Source organism: Ostrinia nubilalis, chromosome 7, assembly GCF_963855985.1.
Source record: "Ostrinia nubilalis chromosome 7, ilOstNubi1.1, whole genome shotgun sequence".
Classification (NCBI taxonomy): Eukaryota; Metazoa; Arthropoda; class Insecta; order Lepidoptera; family Crambidae; genus Ostrinia; species Ostrinia nubilalis.
Genome location: NC_087094.1, coordinates 5,854,293 through 5,875,892, shown reverse-complemented (window position 1 = coordinate 5,875,892; position 21,600 = coordinate 5,854,293). Strand labels below are relative to the sequence as shown.

The 21,600-nt window shown below is 34.6% G+C and overlaps 2 protein-coding genes across 4 annotated transcripts; both read left to right on the top strand.

Moving 5' to 3' along the window:
* The first annotated feature begins 177 nt into the window (after positions 1–177).
* On the top strand, positions 178–12,084 carry LOC135073091 (epoxide hydrolase 1-like). The gene is made up of 6 exons (XM_063967128.1): positions 178–459; positions 7,213–7,337; positions 7,798–7,910; positions 8,161–8,329; positions 11,322–11,473; positions 11,722–12,084. The coding sequence occupies exons 1-6, from the start codon at positions 259–261 to the stop codon at positions 11,982–11,984; spliced, it is 1,023 nt and encodes a 340-aa protein (XP_063823198.1). The 5' UTR covers positions 178–258; the 3' UTR covers positions 11,985–12,084.
* A 5,331-nt stretch (positions 12,085–17,415) lies between these two features.
* Positions 17,416–21,392, top strand: LOC135073089 (FGFR1 oncogene partner 2 homolog). 3 transcript variants are annotated; one of them, XM_063967125.1, is made up of 5 exons: positions 17,416–17,548; positions 17,653–17,787; positions 18,140–18,391; positions 18,540–18,668; positions 18,868–21,392. In XM_063967125.1, exons 2-5 carry the CDS (start codon positions 17,653–17,655, stop codon positions 18,979–18,981), a joined length of 630 nt encoding a protein of 209 aa, XP_063823195.1. In that variant the 5' UTR covers positions 17,416–17,548; the 3' UTR covers positions 18,982–21,392. The 3 variants fall into 3 exon arrangements, with proteins under 3 accessions (XP_063823195.1, XP_063823194.1, XP_063823196.1); XM_063967124.1 differs by having other exon boundaries at positions 17,417–17,581; XM_063967126.1 differs by having other exon boundaries at positions 17,428–17,478.
* Positions 21,393–21,600: the final 208 nt, after the last annotated feature.

Sequence of the window (21,600 nt, the reverse complement as noted above, 5' to 3'; positions counted from 1 at the left end):
ATCTGCAAATTGAATGAATATTTTGACTTTGCATCGTGTCAATGCCAACACCTATTCATTGCGTGCTAAGAAAAGTCATTCATAGGCATGGCGAAAACGTAAGGGATTTTCGACTTTAGCACGGTTAATCTTGCTAGCAGCTGTAGGTATTCGTTACGTACCAAAGGACTTGTTGAACTCGGATCAGTCTGCTTTAGGCGGCCGGCTCTTGTAGCCGCGTGTTAATACTGTGATACCGATGGTCGGTACTAAGTAGTCATGGATCTATCCACAAAGTTGTACCGACTCATTGTGGTCAATTTGTTAACCGTATACTACTGTATGGTAGTGCTAATTATTATTGCGCTGAATAATGTAAAGGGCTTGTTCGTGAATTCGTTAACCCCGAAGAGGAAACTCGAACCTCCGGCCTGCCTCTCTGACCCGAAGTATGGAGTGCACAAATATATTAAAGTTAATGTAAGTAAAGTTATTTTAATTTTTTAAATTTTCATGAAGCATTTTATACGATACACACTAAATGCAAGAGTGAAAAATATACAGGATGATGCCATGGCCACCAGTTGAAAGGAAAATACACAGTGTAAAGAAAAAAAAATTGTTACGGAATATAAAACACAAATTATTATTATGTATTTTACTCCTATCTTATAAAACGGTAACTTCTTTCTTACATTCTTGCTTAAAAAATAATTTTGGGTAAAAATGTGTCATCGCTATGAAGAGTTGAAGTCAGCTTTTGCCTTCTGCGTGTAATTTTCAATTCTTTTGAATTATGTACGGTTTACGTTCTCCACATTCACCACAAACGTCGTGCCTTTAAATGTAAGTAGGTGGGTAGAACCTTAAAAGAAAGTACCTAATATAAAGTAACACCTGAAACTGCAACGTTAAACCACGTTAAAGCTATAAACATATTTTTAATCCAACAGATGTTATATAGTTATTTCACAACAACTGATAAAAATATCCGTCTTGTGTACATATACCTATAGTGGTGTTTACAGCTGTTAACTAGTAGACACAACATTTGCATGCATTCTGTAAACACCTTCTTTAGGTAAGTACTGTAGCGATATTTGAAATGTAAGAATTAAATAATAGGTACACAACACAATATACCTACTACGTTAAAAAATATAGAAAAATGTATAAGAAGCACGCACGGTATGGTGCGTGCGTACGCCATAAGTTTCGGCCGCACTCTTATTGCGTTCTTTCTAAGTATAGCCCACGGAATATCCAATTATTATATTATCCAATTTTTCAGTTTTGAAAGTTGATATTGACTAGATACTCTTTTCTTAAAGTCTTTGTTTGATAAAAATTCAAAAGCATACGTAAATATTTTTAAGGTTACCTGCCCATTACCGTAACCTTTCAAGGTTTATTTAATTTATTCCTGTTTTTTATTTGATAAGTTTTGTGAAGGTAAAACGTGGGGAGTGCCAACCAAACTATACAAAGAATCTTACTGGAATGCTTCGAAAGTTGGTTGCTAAACTAAATAATGGTGGACTTAAGAGGTAACATCCATTATTTCTTAAGTCTTCTTAAGTTCAATAAATAATAGGAAATGGATTTGTAAATTCAATCTAACTAGGGAAAGCCGTAGAATAAAATATTTTTCCGCAAACGACTTTCACTGACGTTACTCGTTTCGCTTGCCTTTCATAGTAAAGTGATACCTACACAGATGCAAAATATACAGGCCACTTAGCTGATTATGAGGCCACGAGCGGAGCCCTAGATAGCCTAGTTTGCTTGGTTATAAATAAAATAAGAAGAATTAAATAGGTACTATTAGGTACCACAGAATAATAAATACTACTGTGACTATGACTGACTGGGTATAATTTAAATCATGTTTAGGCACACACTAAATAATTTTGCATCGATTAAACATGATTGTGTAGCATTATCAGCGTTATCAGGAAGAAATCGACCTTCTTAGGGCTTCTAGATAATCACGATTTTCACCGGACAATGAAAATTATAATTATCTTTAAATAACTGAAATTCACGATAGACATCCTCAAGACAACTTGTATTACACTGTCTGTTACTCAATCTTTGATAGAGAGTCTGCATTGACTCGATCCCTAAATTTTTTTGTATTAAGTATCATCATCATCAATCTATTCCAGTCCACAGTAGCTGGACATAAGGGGAGACACTATCCGCGCAATTTTACCATGACGTCTTCAACTCTTTGTATGATACGATTGAATGTTTTATTAGCGTCAAGTCCTATCATAATATTGTGTCTACCTATGTATCTATCATCGAAGAAACTCTAGATATTTTACAGAAAATAGGTCATAATATTGTAACTCCTGCCCACGTGATGAAAATCCCAGAAAAATCTTGTTAGGTTTACTCAGCCATCCGGAAGAGATCCGGACCAGAAAGCGGAACGACTTTCGTGTTTGGTGCTTTGCAAATGTGCAATGGCTATTATTGCAGTATTGCACACTGCGCTCGGGCACTCGAGTGAATGCACTGTATATGTTATGCACCGGCACGGCACGCACACCTCGACTCATTATTTACCCTACAAGGCATAGCAATCTTGGATCTCGGTCTACATATGACTTTATGCAACAAGAATGTTCAAGATCTTGATAAATCTTGAAAATAATTCAGATGTCGCAAACGCGGGTTTGTCGTCGAGGTAGAGCGTCAATCCTGTAGAAAGCTGAAAATGTTTTTGACAAATAAATCTTGCTCTCCAAGTAAAAGTTGTCCCTATTGAGAACAGACGTTTCGCACGAATCGATATTAACAGTAATCGTACTTTGATACATGCACTTATACAATATTCGTCGTAATCGTAATGTTATCGGGCTACCCTGGGGCAGCTCAATATTATTTAGGACGATGCAAGTAGTTACCGTAAGACATTATCTTAGCTGCAGTTAAATTTTAAGTAATACTTTGATAAATAACTATAAGTCAGGATATTAGGTAACGTAGTGGCACCAATGACCGACAAGAACCAATGACCGACACTTTATTTTTTGATTCAATAAAATAAGAGTATAAAATCGATTTCTTAATATGTCAACACTGTACCATAGAAAGCACACTTTTGACTGCCTCCCATTGACATTTAAGCAAAATCCGCCAATTTATTTTGAAAATGGCAGTATAACAACTGATTGCGGCTGGAGTACCGGCGAAAATAACAACATTTCTTAGTAAAATCCTTAAGGAAGTGAGTACATTTTTTGTTAATTACACTACTGTATTGTAACTTATTTGAATTTTATCTTTTTCACGGGTTACTTTATGAACTATAGAATCCATTTTTGTTATAACGAATTTAAAATGTTATTTTGATATTAGTAAAATGTTGATGTCGATCACTGGTTTTCACAAACTGACTTTTCCAATAATCGACACGTGTCGATAGTAATTTTTTGGAACATTTTTCATTTGACAACCGAATATAGTTCTTATGACTTTGCTCATTTAGTAGATATTTGAAGTAAACTATTCATAGTCGAGCTACCAGTAATCGACAAGTGTCGATTATTGGGGAATAATATATGTCGATGATTGGTTCGAGAAAAAAATATTCTCCCGAGCAGTTAGAAAAAGCTGTACAAGCTGTTAAAATTGCGAAAAGATTGCAGTTGCTGCTAAACGTTTCGGAGTACCTAGGTAGGATTACGCTCCATGATAAAATTTCGGGAAAAACAACAATGGGTTACACTATATTATACAGGGTGGAAACGATAAGTGATCTCACTCCATTATTTCTTAACTATACAAGATATCCAAAAACTGATTACTGATCCTGAAAGTGCTTTACGAGCTCTATCCAACGGTACCAATAATAGGTTACCAAATAAACTGGATCTATCCGAAAATTCAATGTTTCCGGCTTCCATACATTTAGTAAAACCACACCTAATATTAAAAACTATTCAAGATATCCAAAAACTGGTTACTGATCCTGAAAGTGCTTCACGAGCTCTATCCAACGGTACCAATAATAGGTTACAAAATAAACTTGATCTAAGCGAAAATTCAATGTTACCAGCTTCCATACATTTAGTACTGCCACAGTCGTGGCACTCATGTCTTGATAATATTATAGTAAGTAAAGCCTAAAACCAATGTTTTCTAAATAAGAATGCAATTTGGAGTTCAATTTAAGTGTTTATTATTGAATAAAAAAAATTTACACTTCTAATATTGTGTGGCTTGCATACATTTAGTATGAAGCCTGAAAACATTGAATTTTCGGATAGATCCAGTTAATTCTATAACCTATTACTGATACCGTTTGAAAGGGCTCGTGAAGCACTTTCAGGATCAATAACCAGTTTTTCGATATCTTGTATAGATAGTTTAGAAATAATCGAGTGAGATCACTTTTCGTTTCCACCCTGTATAATGGGGCCGAGCACAGTTTTAACTAAAATCGGGACTATTCCCACCTCTCGTTCCCACCACTGCAACTCCTGTGTAGCCAGGATCTACGGCTTGACCGCCACAAAAACCCAACCAATGAAGGTCAAGTTTGTCCCGGGGGAAAGTTAAACTGTCATTGGACCCGCAACGAAATTATTCATAAGAACATAGGAGGAGTTCGAAATTAAGGTTCGACTTCCCTCCATTGCAAAGCGGATGACAGGTGACAAACAAAGGTTCAAAACCTTTAAGAAAAGATTATGCACCACGAAGGGGGCTTATCTTATGAGCAATTAGCAACTACCTGCCAATAATATTTTTCACAAAACCGCTTAAAAGCACGGAAATTTTTCCTTGTCGCGACAAGATCGGTGTAATAAATTGCGGAAACAGATGTAGGTACGTTGTATTGAATTAAGCATTAAATTACGTTCATGTTTCCAAAGATCACACTCCCACAAGATAATAATGATGGGCAGACTGCTCATGACTGACATCATTAGTGGAACACTCGCAAAAAGGATACGGAACTAGTTTGAATTACTTAGTGAAGTTTATGTTTAAAGTTGCCATGTCCCGTGAGGAACTGCGACGAGCAATGGTCGATTTCTAACCATCGCCTAGTTAGAGATCATTCGGGAAGAAATTATATAAGTGACGCCCTTTGACTGACGTATCCCATCTTTTTTGCCATTCATTAAGTAATTCCTCTTCAACGACTTCTCGGGAATCAAATAATCGGCTTATTTTAGAACTATCGCGGCTATTTAAGAAATCGGAGGTTAGGTATATTTTCCCTTGATGCGAAGTACATAGCCGCACGCTTCTGTACCTCTAAGTCGACCGGCAGTAAACCAGCCAGGACTGGCAGAGCTTCCGACCTAAACCTGGTCGAGTACTTGCCAAAAAAGGAGATCGTCGATAACTGGGTGTCGGTAAGTGGCAGCTGTCGATGACTGGGTGTTGACTACTGGAGATTCGGTGTCGATGATTGGAGATTTATATGCTTTTTCATTTTTTGGGATTTGTTTCTAGTCCGTGTATAGTTAATAAAAATAATACATCCTATTCTTATCTCAAGAATATACCTTATCATGCTCAATCGTTACTTTTGGTTTAAAGATGACTAAATGACCTTTAATCTTAATAAGAAGCCCAATATCTCCTTAAAGTGTCGATCATTGGTGCCACTACGCTATAATAAAGGGATAACATGTAATGTAGAGAGAAATTTTGACGCCTCTTAAAAATGTGTAATGTTCTTGATTTAAAAATAAAATCAGACACGTTTCTTAATAACTATTAGTCTAGACTCTAGACTAACCTAGCAGGGTAGGTATATCGGAGATAATTATTATCTCCTTGATAATAAACTCGTTGCTCTAGATAATATTTATATCTGTCTGTATCTGCTCGATTGATAGCCGTTTATTTCAGACTTACGGCACTTACGGCCGTATGGCACAGTGACTCTACACCTTAATCTAGGGTTACGTCATTGCAACTTTGTAATTGCCGATGTCAGCATACCAATAATTGGATCTGTTTTCCTGGCGCATTACAGTCACCGCGCGCATTACCAGACCTTTGTATTATGCGACTAACATACGGAACCACAAATTTTATTGCACGACCACTGTTTCAGTCGATAAGACTTCACAGGCCAGTATTAGAGCAGTGTCCATTAATCAGTCACCATTTTCCGAGAGTTTGACCGGTATAATAAAGGGTAAGCTAGGAGGCTTAGTCAGAAACATAGATTTCCGCCACCATGGCAATCGCCGCAGACTTTGCAGGGTGCAAGAAGTTTGGCTTGCAAATTCAAACCGCTATAGTGGGTATGTTACACTATTCTAGGGGTATTTTTGTCTTCTTTTGTAACTCTACAATCTACATGTAGGAATTGTTAGTTTATAATAATTACTATTACCTTTTTTTTTTATAAACCCAGGAAAATGGCCTATCCATACGAGTACCTACCGCCGGGGGACGGCAGGTATTACCTAGACTCTAGGTAGGTAGCTAGGTCCTAGAACAATTAAATCGCTTAACAAACTAAGCGATATCAGTTTAATTTGAAAAATAAAGAAAAAAAACCTCGGACAGACGGACAGACAGACAGACATATCGAAACTATAAGGGTTCCTTGTCAGGACTACGGAAACCCTAAAAAGACAATTGTAATTAACGAACTAAAGTCGCTGACATAGCCCGACGGATTAGAAAGCTGAAGTGGCAATGGGCAGGGCATATAGTACGCAGAACTGACGGCCGATGGGGCAGCAAGGTTCTGGAGTGGAGGCCGCGTAAGGGAAAACGCAGCGTGGGACGTCCACCCACAATTAAACCCTAGTAACCTACAATACAATACAACTCGTTATAAAGAACATTTTATTACGGAAACAGATACGAGTAAGTATAGTATAGAATAGACACTGCTTGTAGCACATTATAGTTTTAAACAATGGTATTCAAAGGCAGAAAAGTGGCTAATGATTGTAATCAAAGCATGCACAAGATACTTGGGTAGGATAGTTATTAAATGGATAATTAACTAACTTATGTACTTACCTATATACCTTACATCATTTTTATATAGGAATGCAAACATAAACCTTAGTACATAATGCGACTCACGTTTATACTTACGAACTAAGGCTCGGGTTTTTTTGTATAATTTCAAGTACCTACATAATATGTAGAGCCTTAAAAGCCGACACGCGGGTGATAATTTTAGCCATTATGTAGAATACTTACTAGCTATTTAATTTATGATTTTTGCATTTCCAGAAAATAAAGCTACACTATGTGGAAAGTGGAGATCCGTCGAAGCCCCTTATGTTGTTCCTCCACGGGTTCCCAGAATTTTGGTACTCTTGGCGACATCAGATTCTTGATTTCCAGAAAGACTATTGGTAAGCAGCGATAGTTAATTGCATTTTTACTTCTAAAATGCGATTATAGTAAATACTTGAAACAGGCTTCAAGTCTTCAACCAATTTTATGACTGGTAGTGAAATCAGCATCAGAAATAGAGCTGTTTTAAAGCAATGCTCTACTTCTTTATCAAATCAAGTCTATTTCATAATTTCCATTGAATTCCAGCTTCAAAATATATTTAAATAATATACTATTGATTATAATTTCTATTCTATAACGGAAGCAGCCCCCACCAAGTGTCGTGAAATACTTAATACGAATTCATGAATTACTTAATGAATGGTAATTCTTTGAGTTATAATTTATCAAACTCAAGTTCAAGGAAAATCAATTATGAATAAGTCCGTGTTAGGTTATGCTTTATGTAACATTATGAAATATGATGTTTATTTTTCCGTTTAATAACATTACAAAAAATATTTATTTTTATTGCAGGTGTATTGCTGTAGATATGAGGGGCTACGGGGACTCGGAGAGACCAGAAGGCCTTGAAGCTTATCAATATGAGGAATTAATAGAAGATGTTAGAGATCTCATTCGTCAGCTAGGTAGGTGCAATCAAATTAAATTCTGATACAATCTAAAGGAGGTTAATTACTATTGCCCTAATAATAGTTCTACTATATTTTATTAGTAACCTTAGAACAGTTAGGGCTAGGTTGCACCATCTTACTTTAACTTTAACAAACGTCAATTCCATACAAGAAACACCGGTTATCGTTATAGTTACGCTTAAAAAAGTTAAGTGGTGCAACTCAGCCTAAATATTTTGTAATTTGAGATATTTTATAATTACAGGTCGCGAAAAGTGCATATTGGTCGCCCATGATTGGGGTGGTCTGATCGCTTGCAAGTTCCGCGACCTCTATCCAGATGTATTGAGTGGTGTCGTTTTGTTGGCGAGCCTGTCTCGAGAAGCCTGGATGCAATCAATTTGGTCTAATCCTGTACAAAGGAAGAAATCATGGTACGAACTATTCATTAACTAAGATATTTTTAGATACATCATCCACATCTTGTTCGTAGTTTTCAGTTGAACTTCCTATGTAAGTAACTGTATAAAAAGGGATCAGAAGTAGCTGTTATTAATGCAGTGAATACTTTCTTGTTAATTGTGATGTTTCTCGAAACAATACGACTTATGTAGTTGTAAAGTTAAGTAACTGTAGGTAACATTTTTAAACCTTTCTGTGTTGTGTGTGTGTCATTGAAAGTCTTTGTTCAAGCTTGTAATTACCTAAGTATCATTACAGTCTTTCATTGTCTTGTTAAAGATTACCTACCTAGGCAATTTTTAGCACTGAGGATTTTTGCTTAGGGTTCATTAATAATTAGGTAGGTACTTATTTGTTCTTTTTGACGAACATTTTCACAAAGTCGAAAACAAATTAGTTCGTCTTAAATGTTTTTACCCGCATTTTATAAATTGTTTGTTTGATGTCCTTGCTTGACTTAGGTATAACCTTGTTTAATTGCTGAAAGCTATTATAGGTTGTATAGTTCTTTCATTGGTTTGACTTTGGACCTATTACATCTTCTATTTACATAATTAATGGTGATACTATCATCATTCATTAACTCGTGTTTCTGTAAAAAAACCGGACTTGGTTTGTAAAATAAAAGTTAAAATTAATATTAGTTAATTAACATATAATCTCTAGGTAGGTACCTATGGCAAAAGTCACTATAAGTAGCTAACATGTGGACATGGTGCGTCATTGCCATCATCGGGTTTTGGAAGACACCTACCTACATAATTAATAAGTAACGTAAGATTGCGCACTTTAGTCATTCGGAATCGAAAGCAGGTTTGGTTGTACGTATTTATCTTTTTGGACGTACCACGATTTTGAGGAAGTTCTTACGTATTTTCGTTAGGTAACTTTTTGCAAAAAATGTATTGAAAATGAATTTAATTAACAATGTTGTACCTTTGTAGTTACTGGGTGGTTAATTAGCGTGGATAATTTACGTAATATTCATACGTAATGGCACCTACGCTACGACACACGCAATATCTTTGCAAATTAGGACAGAAACTTTTTTATGGGTTAGGTAGTTTTTTGTTTTTAAACATTGTCTAGTCTGATAAGTTCTGCGATAGTTAAATACCAACCTTTTTTTTTTTTCGTCGGGAAAATACATTGATTTGTATACCCACCAGCCGCGGGGGCACTTAGTGGGTTATGTGGGGTTCTCCCTGCCAGAAGGGCAGGGCCACAGATATGGATTAGAGTAGATACAGCAAGTTGCTAGTCAAAGCGTGCCATTCCGATATGTCCAAATGGACATACATGGTCGAGTGATGTTCATGTAATCCGATTACAACAATCGGATACGATGATTTTACGAGGACATTAGTACGAACACGGTAGAGAGAAGAAATTATTTACGGATTGAGAATTGTAATTAACAGCAACGAGTAACAAATATGTAATTAATTAGAATAAAGTAGCAGTAGAAGAATTATAAAACAAGTTAGATCAGTGATCGCGGAAGACAGAGTGCACTGTATAACGTCGAAATATACAAATCAAGAAGTTAGGTCAGTGATCGCAGTATACACTATTACTAGTCTATGTATACGACGCCCGAGATTTTGTCGTTTAGAAATATCTCAAAACTAGGTACCTGACTTAGCTTTATGAAAGAAAACGTATTGGCAAAACTACGCATTTTTACATTTATTAAAAATAAAAAGCTTGAGTAAAATAGTCTTTATTTTATGAAACTAGGTCATTTACTTACTAGGATATTTAAAAGTATGGAATTAAGTATGAATTACTAGTAGTACTATTTAACATAATAGAATAACGATCATTACTTTCATAAACATTAGGCACAACAAAAATATTATTTGCAAATTAATAATGTAGAATTGTAGAATAACGTCTACCGCTACAAAATTATTTTAATCCACAGTCAGACTACCTATAAATTTAACAAAATATCAGTTTTATCGGAATTAATTAATTTTTGAATCGAGTCACACGATATCATTCGATGACTTTGCGAATGCAGTACGATGATACGATTACTTTTACGTTGCGGCAATCACTAAAATTCGCTAAAATGACACTAATGACGTTTAAAAAGTGGCACGCTCGGCTTCATACAATTTTTGACACATGCTGCATCTATCCATATCTGTGGGCAGGGCCTACCCACTAAAAACCTGACGTTGCCCTCGGTAGCCATATGAGTCGGGAACGCGGGCCATCACTATCGGCGTTTTGCCTCAAGCATTCGTCCGCGTTCCCTGCTCGGCATTTCACTCGCTTAGTGCGCAGCCCCAAACCAAGGAAGGTTATTACGCCTTCAACCTCCTGCGAGCGGCACGCAGGACACGTGCTGCGCCATCGCGGCCTCTTTAGACGCCACCAGACACCCCCGTATCTGATGGCCGAGGCCTATTAGGAAGGGGCAGATGGAGGTCACAGAGCCTCCTTCTGTGCCCATGACGTCGGCGGCGGGCAATGGGTGCGTCGGGTGATGCTTCCCGCTCCCTCTCCGCCGCTTCCTTCTGTGAAATGACTGCTTCACAGATGAAGGTGAGAACTCTACGCCACGCCTCCTCTCCGTTGGTCATATGGTGGAGTTAAATACCAACCTCACAGGACGCGCCTTACCTTGCCTTGATAAGTGTTAGTTAGAGCCTTTACACAAATAGGTACGTACTTAGGTAGATTAATTAAAATATGCTTTATAGTTATAGGGCAAATTCAGTCGTCAACTATTCTTTATAGAATAGCGGTGTCATTTCGATATTAAGAATTTTCTTTATAGGGAAACTGTTTTGTACTGAGAAAAGTAGCAAGAAACTGCTCAGCATGTAGGTACGGCGTGACATTTTTACCTTGGTTCTTTAATCATCCATAATTACTTAGCTCGTAGCCATTTTCATAATAAGGTCGATATGCTACGGTAACTAGAAGACTTACGTAAAATCTGTATTCTAGGTACGTGTTCATGTACCGAATGCCTGGGCTGGCAGAACATGTTTTGCAACTGGACAACCTGGTGATCTTCGACAAAGCGATGCTGGTACCGGGAAAAGACACTATTACTCAACAGGACATGGAGTGTTACAAATACTGGTTTGGAAAACAATGTAAGTTGTTAGTTGCATCATTGTTCAAGTACAAAATAATTTGAAAATCACTCTTGACAAGTGTGCCTTATTGGTTTGACTGAATAAATATTGAACCTGTAACTTATTTTCATAAATATTAACTGTAAGACTACTCATACCTATCTATAAATACTTAGTTACAAAAAAGAACTTAAGCAAAGATCTATGAGTACTCGTATCTAGACATTTTGACTGATTCGAATTTTCAATCATTAATTTCGTTGCAGTTGCCTTTACTCCTCCGGTGAACTACTACAGAGCGAACTTCGCTTACTGCTTGCCAGAGAAGCATATCACCGATAAGGTGCCGATGCTCGTGATCCACGCTGCCAAAGACCCTTACATAGACCTATCAGTCCTGGACATCATGAAGCAGGAGTACTCAGACATTGAGACAACTGTCATCGAGGACTGCGGGCATTTCCTCCAGCAAGAAGAACCAGCAAAAGTTAATAAGGTCATTAGGGAGTTTTTGGCTAAACGTCTTTGAATTTAACCTTTTAATAAATTATAAGTTACGCATTTTGTTTGTAAAGTCGCTTTTTATTAGGAACTTGTCAGTTAATAAAGTTGTAACCACCTGTTAAAAATAGTTTCTTTTGTTTGTCGCTTGACCTTGCGAAAGAGGGGTTAATCCGTTTACTTAAACATCATCGGCGTGATTTAATTATCTGTTAGTGTCTAAGCAGCCTAAAAAAAATATGCCGTCGCCGCAGACACAAATTCACACAATTTGTATCTAATTAACTACGATAACACTGAATCTTACGTAAAATACCGTCTGTAAGCTCTAAGTATACAATAATTAACTAACTCACAACACTTCAGCGCTTTTCACTCATGTACGTGTTTAACCACTAGCTATAAGTACATATTTATTGAATGAATATAATTACATTACATTGGGTGTCAATTAGTAGTCCACTTGAATAGCAATAGACTGCATAGAAACTGATTATTTTTTAACAAAATAAATGAAGAAACGAACTGAGACAGTTGAAACTGTTTGAATCTATTAATCTATTTTTATCAGACAATAATTTACAAAATTGACAGTTTCTATTTGTGCGGGCGGACTATAAATTATGTAAGCTATGTGTCTTAAATAAACCTTAGGAAATAGTAAGTAGGAATTAAGTATTAGAAACAGATAAAAATATTATTGCTGCAAAAGCATCTCATGACGAACACTAAGTAATTAAATATTATTTGTCAGAAATGCTAGTCAAAAGTTTATGATACAGCAATAAATGAATTTGATATTAATTTTATAATACAGTAGATATTTTAAATATTTTTATTACTTATGTTTTGCTTTTATAAATAAACGTTTCTCAATAAAATTGTGTTTTTATACAAGCTCCTAGTCTTAAAGGGTAGTAGGTATTACCTACGTATTAAAAGTATTTTATCTATTTTGTGTTATATGATGATGATGATCTATTTTGTGTCTAGTTAGGTAATAGTGAGTATACAGTGTGTCTGGGCATGTAGTGATCAAACTTTAAGGGGCGTAATCTATGGACAATTTTATCGATGAAAATACTTCAAATCTGGGGCATGAAAACCTATTTCTCGCAAAATTACAAGGATTTAAGTTTTTAATTTTTAGTATTCATCTCTTCCTTCAAAAACAAGTGATTGCGTGGGCACCTTAACACTCATTAGCAAATATTTTATATCATGCAACTAGCTGACCCGGCGAACTCTGTTCCGCCTTAAAGGCAGTAAATAAATCAGCTCAATCGGCCCAGCCGTTCTCGAGTTTTAATCAGACTAACGAACAGCAATTCATTTTTATTTATATACAGGGTGGAAACGTTAAGTGATCTCAGTCGATTATTTGTAAACCATACAAGATATGGAAAAACTGATTACTGATTCTGAAAGTACTTCACAAGCTCTTTCAAACGGTACCAATAATAGGTTACAAAATAAACTGGATCCATCCGAAAAATCAATGTTTCCAGCTTCCATACATTTAGTACAGCTACATTCATGGCACTCTTGTCTTGATAATATTATAGCAAGTAAATCCTAAAACCAATGTTTTCCAAGAATAATTTAAAAAAGAATGCAATTTACGAGTTCATTTTAAGTGTTAATTATTTAATTAAAAAAAATACTTTTAATATTGTTTGGCTGGCATACATTTAGTATGGATGCTGAAAACATTTAATTTTCAGATAGATCCAGTTAATTCTGTAACCTATTATTGGTACCGTTGGATAGAGCTCGTGAAGCACTTTCAGGATCAGTAACCAGTTTTTCGATATCTTGTATAGTTTAGAAATAATCGAATGAGATCACTTATCGTTTCCACCCTGTAGATAGATATCTAGTTAAAATACCTATCGGTAGAAGCAGTGGCGGCGCCGTAGCATGGGTTGGTACCCGGGGCGATCACCCCCATGGATTTAAGTAGAAAAAACATGACATTTTCACTTCTTTTTCAGTTATGTTTAATTCGCATTGCATAATATGATGATGATGAAACAATAAAAATATCAAATTAACTACTTACCAGTAGGCGTGCTAAACTGCTGATGTTGTTAGGAATCTCGATCTCGATCCAAAAAGGCAGAGGGGTAAGTTATATTAATTACTAACATTGTAAGAGTTATTAATAATGACTTAACTTAATTAATATTGTTATATTCACTTGTTAAATAAATTATTTCTATTTTAAAAACTATTAATTTACTAAACTACGAAACAAAGCCCGCTTTTGCTTTCGTTTCCCGCGCAAGCAAAACCACAGACAAGGGTAAACACTTTTTTTTGCATTTCGCAAAGATAGGTCAAAGTTATCAAAGTATGCTGCCTATAGCCATGGTAAGTACGAAAAGGCTTGGCTATTACATTACTTGAACTGAGTTCAACTCTCTACAAAAATTAATGGTTTTAGTTATCAATTTTTGTATTGTAAATCATTCTCTTTTGTAAAAGTAATATAGGTCTACCAGAATCTCATGGCAAACAAAAATATTGGAAAAGTGTGTTTTTCATATGGCAATTGTCTATGGTTTAGTTGTCACCTGTCAAAAAAAATTATGAAATCTGTCAGCCGCTGCAAAAATTTTGTAATCTCTTCTTGACTATTTGTTATTTTTGTGAAAAAGTCGTAAAAGCTCAAGCAAGTCATATTGTTTTCAATGTGAATTGTAAAATAAGGCATAATTCAAAGTCAATCTCTGATTTTAAAGCGCGTCGTCGAGTTGACAGTAAGTTGGACTGAAATGTTTTGATACATTTAGTTTATTACCCAACTATTTATTATTATTTTTGGCGAATTAATTTAATTTTGTTTGAAAAATTAAAATGAAAAAAATTAATGAATTGAAAAATATTAAATATGCCATTCGATCCTATTATGTGGTCGTATTATTAATACCCTAGAGTTATGGGATATCAAAAGGAATACGTTGTATTTTAATCCCATTCAGAGAAATGTAGTGTTTTTAACATCAGGAAACTACGCCATTGAAATGCTGGAAGAGCAATTTATTTACAATATAGGTGTACCAGAATCTCATGGCAAATGGGGAAAATAAACTTTGTTGAGTGCAATACTGGGGAAATTGGATTAAACGATCTTGATACTGTTTAATTTTTTATTTATGACTTTAATATTAATGAACATGAAGTACGAATGCCTACCTATACATTTTAGATTGTGTATGAAGAATGTTGTTATACATCGGGTTTTTAACATTTATCATGTCTTGAAAAATAAGTAAACCGTATATTACTGTAAATAATTTTATTATGTATCATACTTATAACTTATCACTTCATTCAGAACTAGACGTTTTCTAGGAACTCCACTTGCAATTCTTGATTCTTCTTCAATAGATGATCAAGTTAAAGAGGTATTTATACAGAGTGGAATTTTGTAATGCCACCTGGTACTCTTAACCTTTAACTACTGACGTGGGGGCCTCTCAGGCCTTGCAAAAGTCAAATTGTTGAATTTCTCCTCTCCCACGTGCACGACACACCGGAATCTTTTAGTACCTTCGAGTTTCATTGCGCCGAGGCTGTCAACAACGGTGCACGTGATTGCACGCGCAATTTCAGTAGGTAAATTAATTTTAAAGTTTCTTGTGGGCCTCTCAGGCCCCCACCTCAGTATTGGCGTAACTTTTTTTGTTTATAGTTTTCATTTAGTTGTCGTCTTTTCTTGAAATAATTTGAAAAAATCTATAATACGGAGCCCACAGTATGTCGTCTGAGAGAAAGCGGTATCTCGGAAGTAAAAATAACCAGCATTTAACGAAAAATAGAAGAACAGTAGTTTTTTGCACGTTTGCTAGGAAATGATAGCCTGTACCTGTCTATCAAGATTTAAACAATGAAACCAAGTGCCATACATGTATTTTGAAGATTCAAATGAAATCTACATTTTAAAAACATGTATGGCTTCCTTCACTGAGCAAAGCAAGTTTATCCAGACTGTGTTTAATTCGCACTATTTGATGTGTGTAATTTTTTTCCCCCTATTTCATATTAGGATTACTGATATATCATTAGCTAAAAAGACTATTGAAAATTAAGATTCTAAGTTGATTTGTTGAATTTATGAATATTTTTCATGATAACTTTGTGAATCATGATTTTATGAGATTTTTGCCAAAAATGCTACATGTTTTCTAAATATTGAAATAATACGTACTTATTAACAAATAATTTACATAATAACCTCCTCCTTTTTTGAAGTCGGTTAAAAATGGTTTTATTGTATTTAAATTTAACCACTATTAATAATTATTAAACATAAACCCCTAAAAAGATTTTGTATTTTTTAATATAAGCACACATATTATGTACGGGCCTCTCAGGCCCCCACGTCAGTGTTTACGTGAAATTAAATCCACCTCAGTAGCTAAAGGTTAATACTGTAGATAGAAAAATTTGCTGAAAGAAAATTCCTTTATTTTCGAAAAAAAAAGAGAGCTACACTAAAAGATTTTCGAATTTTTTGTGAAAATTCACTACTATACCATACAATTTTCTGTAACATTATTAAAATATCAAAACATTTCACTCCAACTTACTGTCAACTTAACGACGCGCTTTAAAATCAAAGATTGACTTTGAATTATGCCTTATTTTACAATACACATTGAAAACAATATGATTTGCTTGAGGTTTTTCGACTTTTTCACAAAAATAACAAATAGGCATGAAGAGATTACAACATTTCTGCAGCGGCTGACAGATCTCTTGATTTACTTTGACAGGTGACAATAAAGCCATAGACAATTGCCATATGAAAAACACACTTTTCCAATATTTTTATTTGCCATGAGATTCTGGTACACCTATACCTCTTTATCTTGATCATCTATTGAAGAACAAGAAATGCAAGTGGAGTTCTTAGAATCGTTTTCTAGTTCTAAATGAAGTGATAAGTTAAAAGAATGATGCATAATGAAATTAGTTACTTAAAGTAATATACGATTTATTTATTTTTCAAGACATTTTCCTATGTTAAAAACCTGATGTATAACAACATTCTTCATACACATTTTACTTTACTTACTTTACATACCTACCTAAAATGTATATTCGGAATTCATGTTCATTAATATTAAAGTCATAAAAATAAAAAAATAAACAGTATCAAGATCGTTTATTCCAATTTCCCCAGTATTGCTCTCAACAAAGTTTATTTTCCCTATTTGCCATGAGATTCTGGTACACCTTATAATATTTATTTTGCAATAATTTCTAAACTGAGTTCGTACGTGTTTATGCCATAGACTATCAAGGTCATGTCACACAACCGTGCAAATTTTAAGAGTTTACATGTAAAACTACCAGATATTGTCTTTCTCTTTCTTACTCTAGGATTCTTAGGTCTATTTAATATTGGCAAGTAAACATTCTCGTCGAAATAGGTACATCTTAATTTGTCCACCTAATAGGCCTTCTGAAATGAAAGCTAATGGCCGCCCGTCTCTAATTTCGAAACAGCTGATGTGCGTCTTTTAATTTTTCTCAGAGAATTCGTGCCGTTTATAAATTGTGTTAAATTAAATAGATGATACGGTACTCGGTTTATTATTTTGTGTTGAAATCAGGGTTCGTGTGATTGTGAATCTAAGTTTAGTTTGAGTTAAATTGAGTGTTTTCTACATTGCTGGCTTTTTCAGATGTCACTGACCATACAGCAAATCATTTTGGATGCAAAAAGACTCGCAGGGCGCCTCAAAGAAAGAGAAACTGAAGCTGATGCTCTACTAACTGAAACTCAAACTGCTTACAGACAGATCCACACCATGAAACAGGTAAACCGAAGCTGTCCGTCTTCTTGTCCAGCAGTCGATATTTGAATGAATTTACAAGATTTATTCTTTGAAATACTTCCGTTTTAAGTGAACCTTTCGATCAGTAATGTAATTATTTATGTAGTTAAATTGATCTACAATACATGTAATAAGGATTACTGCAGATATTTGTAAACAAAAGTACCTATCAATAGCATTTATCAGCAAATTTTATACACGTCATGAATGAGTGTAGGCAGTCTAGTTTTGGGCAAACGTAAAAATAAGAATCAATAAGCTAAATAATTTGACATTATTACTAAAAAGATTTCAGATAATTACATGTAAATTTTATACATGGTGTTTTTTTTAGTACAAAGAAGAAGTGGACTCACTAAATGAAGCTTCCAGAGAAAGGCCAAGAGGGGCATTGATTGCAAGCATAGAAAGAGAGTCACGGTTGATGCGGGACGTTCAACGTGAGAATGGTGAGTTGCGGGCAGCTCTGGAAGACCACAGACGAGCACTGGAGCTGATAATGTCCAAGTACCGCCAACACACAGAAAAGAGAATATGGGAGTCGAGGATAGACTTCACTGCTGCTGTCAATGAAAAACAACAAGAGGTAATCATTGTTACTTTTTATGATTTATCTTTATCTGATTGATGACTTTTTTGACTCAAGGTCATAATTATTAGGACTATCTTCCATCCATACTTCATATAATCCTTCGAAAGAAAGCGAATTGAAGCAAATTTTAATATTATTCCAGTTGATTCGTCAGCAAGCTGAGAGGATCAATGAGATGACTAGCATCATGTACAAAGCTGTTAACATGGATGAGAATGGTGACACCAGAAAAGAGGAAGAACTTTATCAACGACTTATCACTGAAAATAAGGTAGGTACATAAGAGTTAACAAATTTTGCAGTGGATTAAAGTTGAGTTGTACTAGCCAGAATTTTATTAATCTGTAGACTTGGACAGGATATTATGAACCTGTTTCCCCAATTCAATAAAAAAAATATTTTTACTTACCAGAGGATTTTTTTCTTTTTTTTATGGCAATGTCTAATACTTTTTATTTAAACCATTACAGGGTTTGAGGGAGATGTTGGATTTGTCAAGGCGGTATGGATCAGACAGGGCGTGCGCGCCGCCCACCGAGGACAAGGATGTGCAGACCGACGGGCCGCCGCTGACGGGCGCGTGACGGCCCGCGGTGGAGCCCTGCCGCCTCTGAACGCGCCGCCCTGCCGGCCTCCGCGCCGACGACACATATAGGTAGACTACACTTCACCTGTCCGCACACTTGAAACTCATCTTCTCACTCTGATCCACTCGTATAACCCGGACGGAGCTTCTCAGGTGTGCCGGAGAGGTGTGATGCAGACGAGTCACCGTTCCAGTATACAAACTTTACCTGTTACTCACAGATTTTGGATGTTAGGTCTTTTGACAGTATGCCTCTCATGTTTCACATTTGTAAACAAAATATTAATTGTGACAACATACAGCGAATGATTACAATGTAGTTAAAAAACTTTTTGTTTTGTTTCTCAATTGGTTGTATTGGATGTTGAATTATATAAATTTAAATATTAATATGACATTTAAGTTAGATGCTAATGTTATCTTGTAATGGTAAAGTATATCACGTTTAGCCATCATTTATTAGTTATTCTTACAATGTATGAAACCAAATCACATAATGTGGCAGAAACTGTGATCTTTAGTGTTTGCTGTTAAGTTGATGTAAAATTTGACTGTGTTATGCTTCTGAAGTTTATAGAAACTTCACAATTACAAGTGTTATAAATGTAAACACATTCTTCATCTAATTGAAATAGCTTTTCAGTAGATTAATAGTCCTCACTCAAACATTTGCTCATTAAAACTGTCAGGTTTAATAAAAATATAATACTCGGTAGTAAATAACTTACGTTTAATTCATTATAAACCACTTATCTCACTATGTAGGCTACTCGAATTTCAGATAGATTTAGTGAAATTATAGTTATTTTAAAATCAGAGTACTATGGGACCTACAATGACGAAATAGAACCAGTTTCATAAGTAAATCATTACTTAGTTATCCAGTAACACCCTATCACACAAATACTAGTCAATTTTCAATAAACAGGTCACATAAATTTTTATTATTCTTAACAATAACACATGTTGAATGTAACATAAAAGAATTCATCGATTCATCTTTCGGGTGATTTGTGCAAAGCAACAGTGTGTTAGGTACTAAAATATGCAATATTTTTTCATGCAATGTAGTGGGATCAGCTTTGAATGTTAGGGACAATCGTAGAATGGTGGATTGTAGTTGTTTGTAGTAGCAACCTTCGTAAATATAAATAATCATGCCAAAGGCATGCAAGCAATATGATTATGATACTGTTACATGTAAGTACTGTTGTTAAATTTTTTGAATATCTAGCTCTGCCGCAAGTCTCTAGTGATTGTCATCGTGGACATTTAATTATGAGTACAATTTCTAATTGAGGGACCGTATTAATGATAGTTATCATTCCTCCTAGAAACAGAGCAATGTCTTCGAGAATTTTCCATTATTTGGGATCTTTGCTAAAATTATCGAAGATTGCCTAGATAAGTATAAACTTTTAAAAAGATTTTATCATGTTTCTATGGAATAATGATCACTAGTATGAATGTAGTCACTTCGAAAGTTTCTTTGGTTTAAAATTGACTGTAGACCCATCACAAATATTTGATCTAAAATTTAGGGCATTTTTAATTAGTTAAATAATTTTAATGTGTCGGTTAATTTTTAATATTGAACTTAAAAATTATAGTGTATGTGTACTATGTGTACTTTACTGTTGAATATTCTTTTCATACCACTTATTTCCTATCAATATGCACAATATAAAATACTTTGTTTTCACATAGAATAATTATTCATTTTCACCTTTGTTCTTTTTACATATTATATTCCAAAAGATATGTTGTTATTTACAAAGATTTTGTCCCTTATTATTATCTAAAATACTACTTAATTATTTCTACTAATAGAGTAATAAAATCCAAACATTTATTAGAATATATTAAGGATAAAATTTACAAGATAAATCTAATTATAGTCAGTTTAGGTTTGTAATTTGTATTTTGATAGAATGTTTCTAAAGTGGCTCTGAAATTGTAAAATACCTTTACCTCATTAACATGATAGTTATTGTGCTTATGGGAGATATTAAAATGTATGTAGTAAAATATGAACATTAATTAAATAGTAGATCAGATTGCTTCTTTAGTCTACTTGCATTTATGCATTCAATAATTGCAGTTGAAAATTATATAAAAATATAGTAAAATCAGTATGTATGAATAGATTATAGATGAATTATGTATTAAGTTCTAATGCAGTTGTCTACGCACAATCACAAAAACCTACTGAAAATCTATGCATTTGCTACAAAATAACAGATAAACTTTTATAATTTAATACTACCTATGTTGGTTACGAAATATACAATTTTTTAGATAAAATTAATAGTTGATACCTAGTTTTTTTCTGCTGTAGAACAACACATGTAGAGCGAAAAGATAAATGTTTAAAATGTAATTGATAAAATAAATATACAATACACATAATTGATTGTTTTTTATTGTTTCATCTCATCATAATATATGGGATGTTATTGGACCATATAGTTGTCCCACCTTGATGTATGAAATGAAAAAATTTGGGAGAGGAAATGGAAGGGAAGGAACTCACAAAGATGATAATATAATGAATAAACTGTCAGACATCCTTATTCTTAAACTGTTAACGATAATCAAAAAGATCCTACAGACTGAT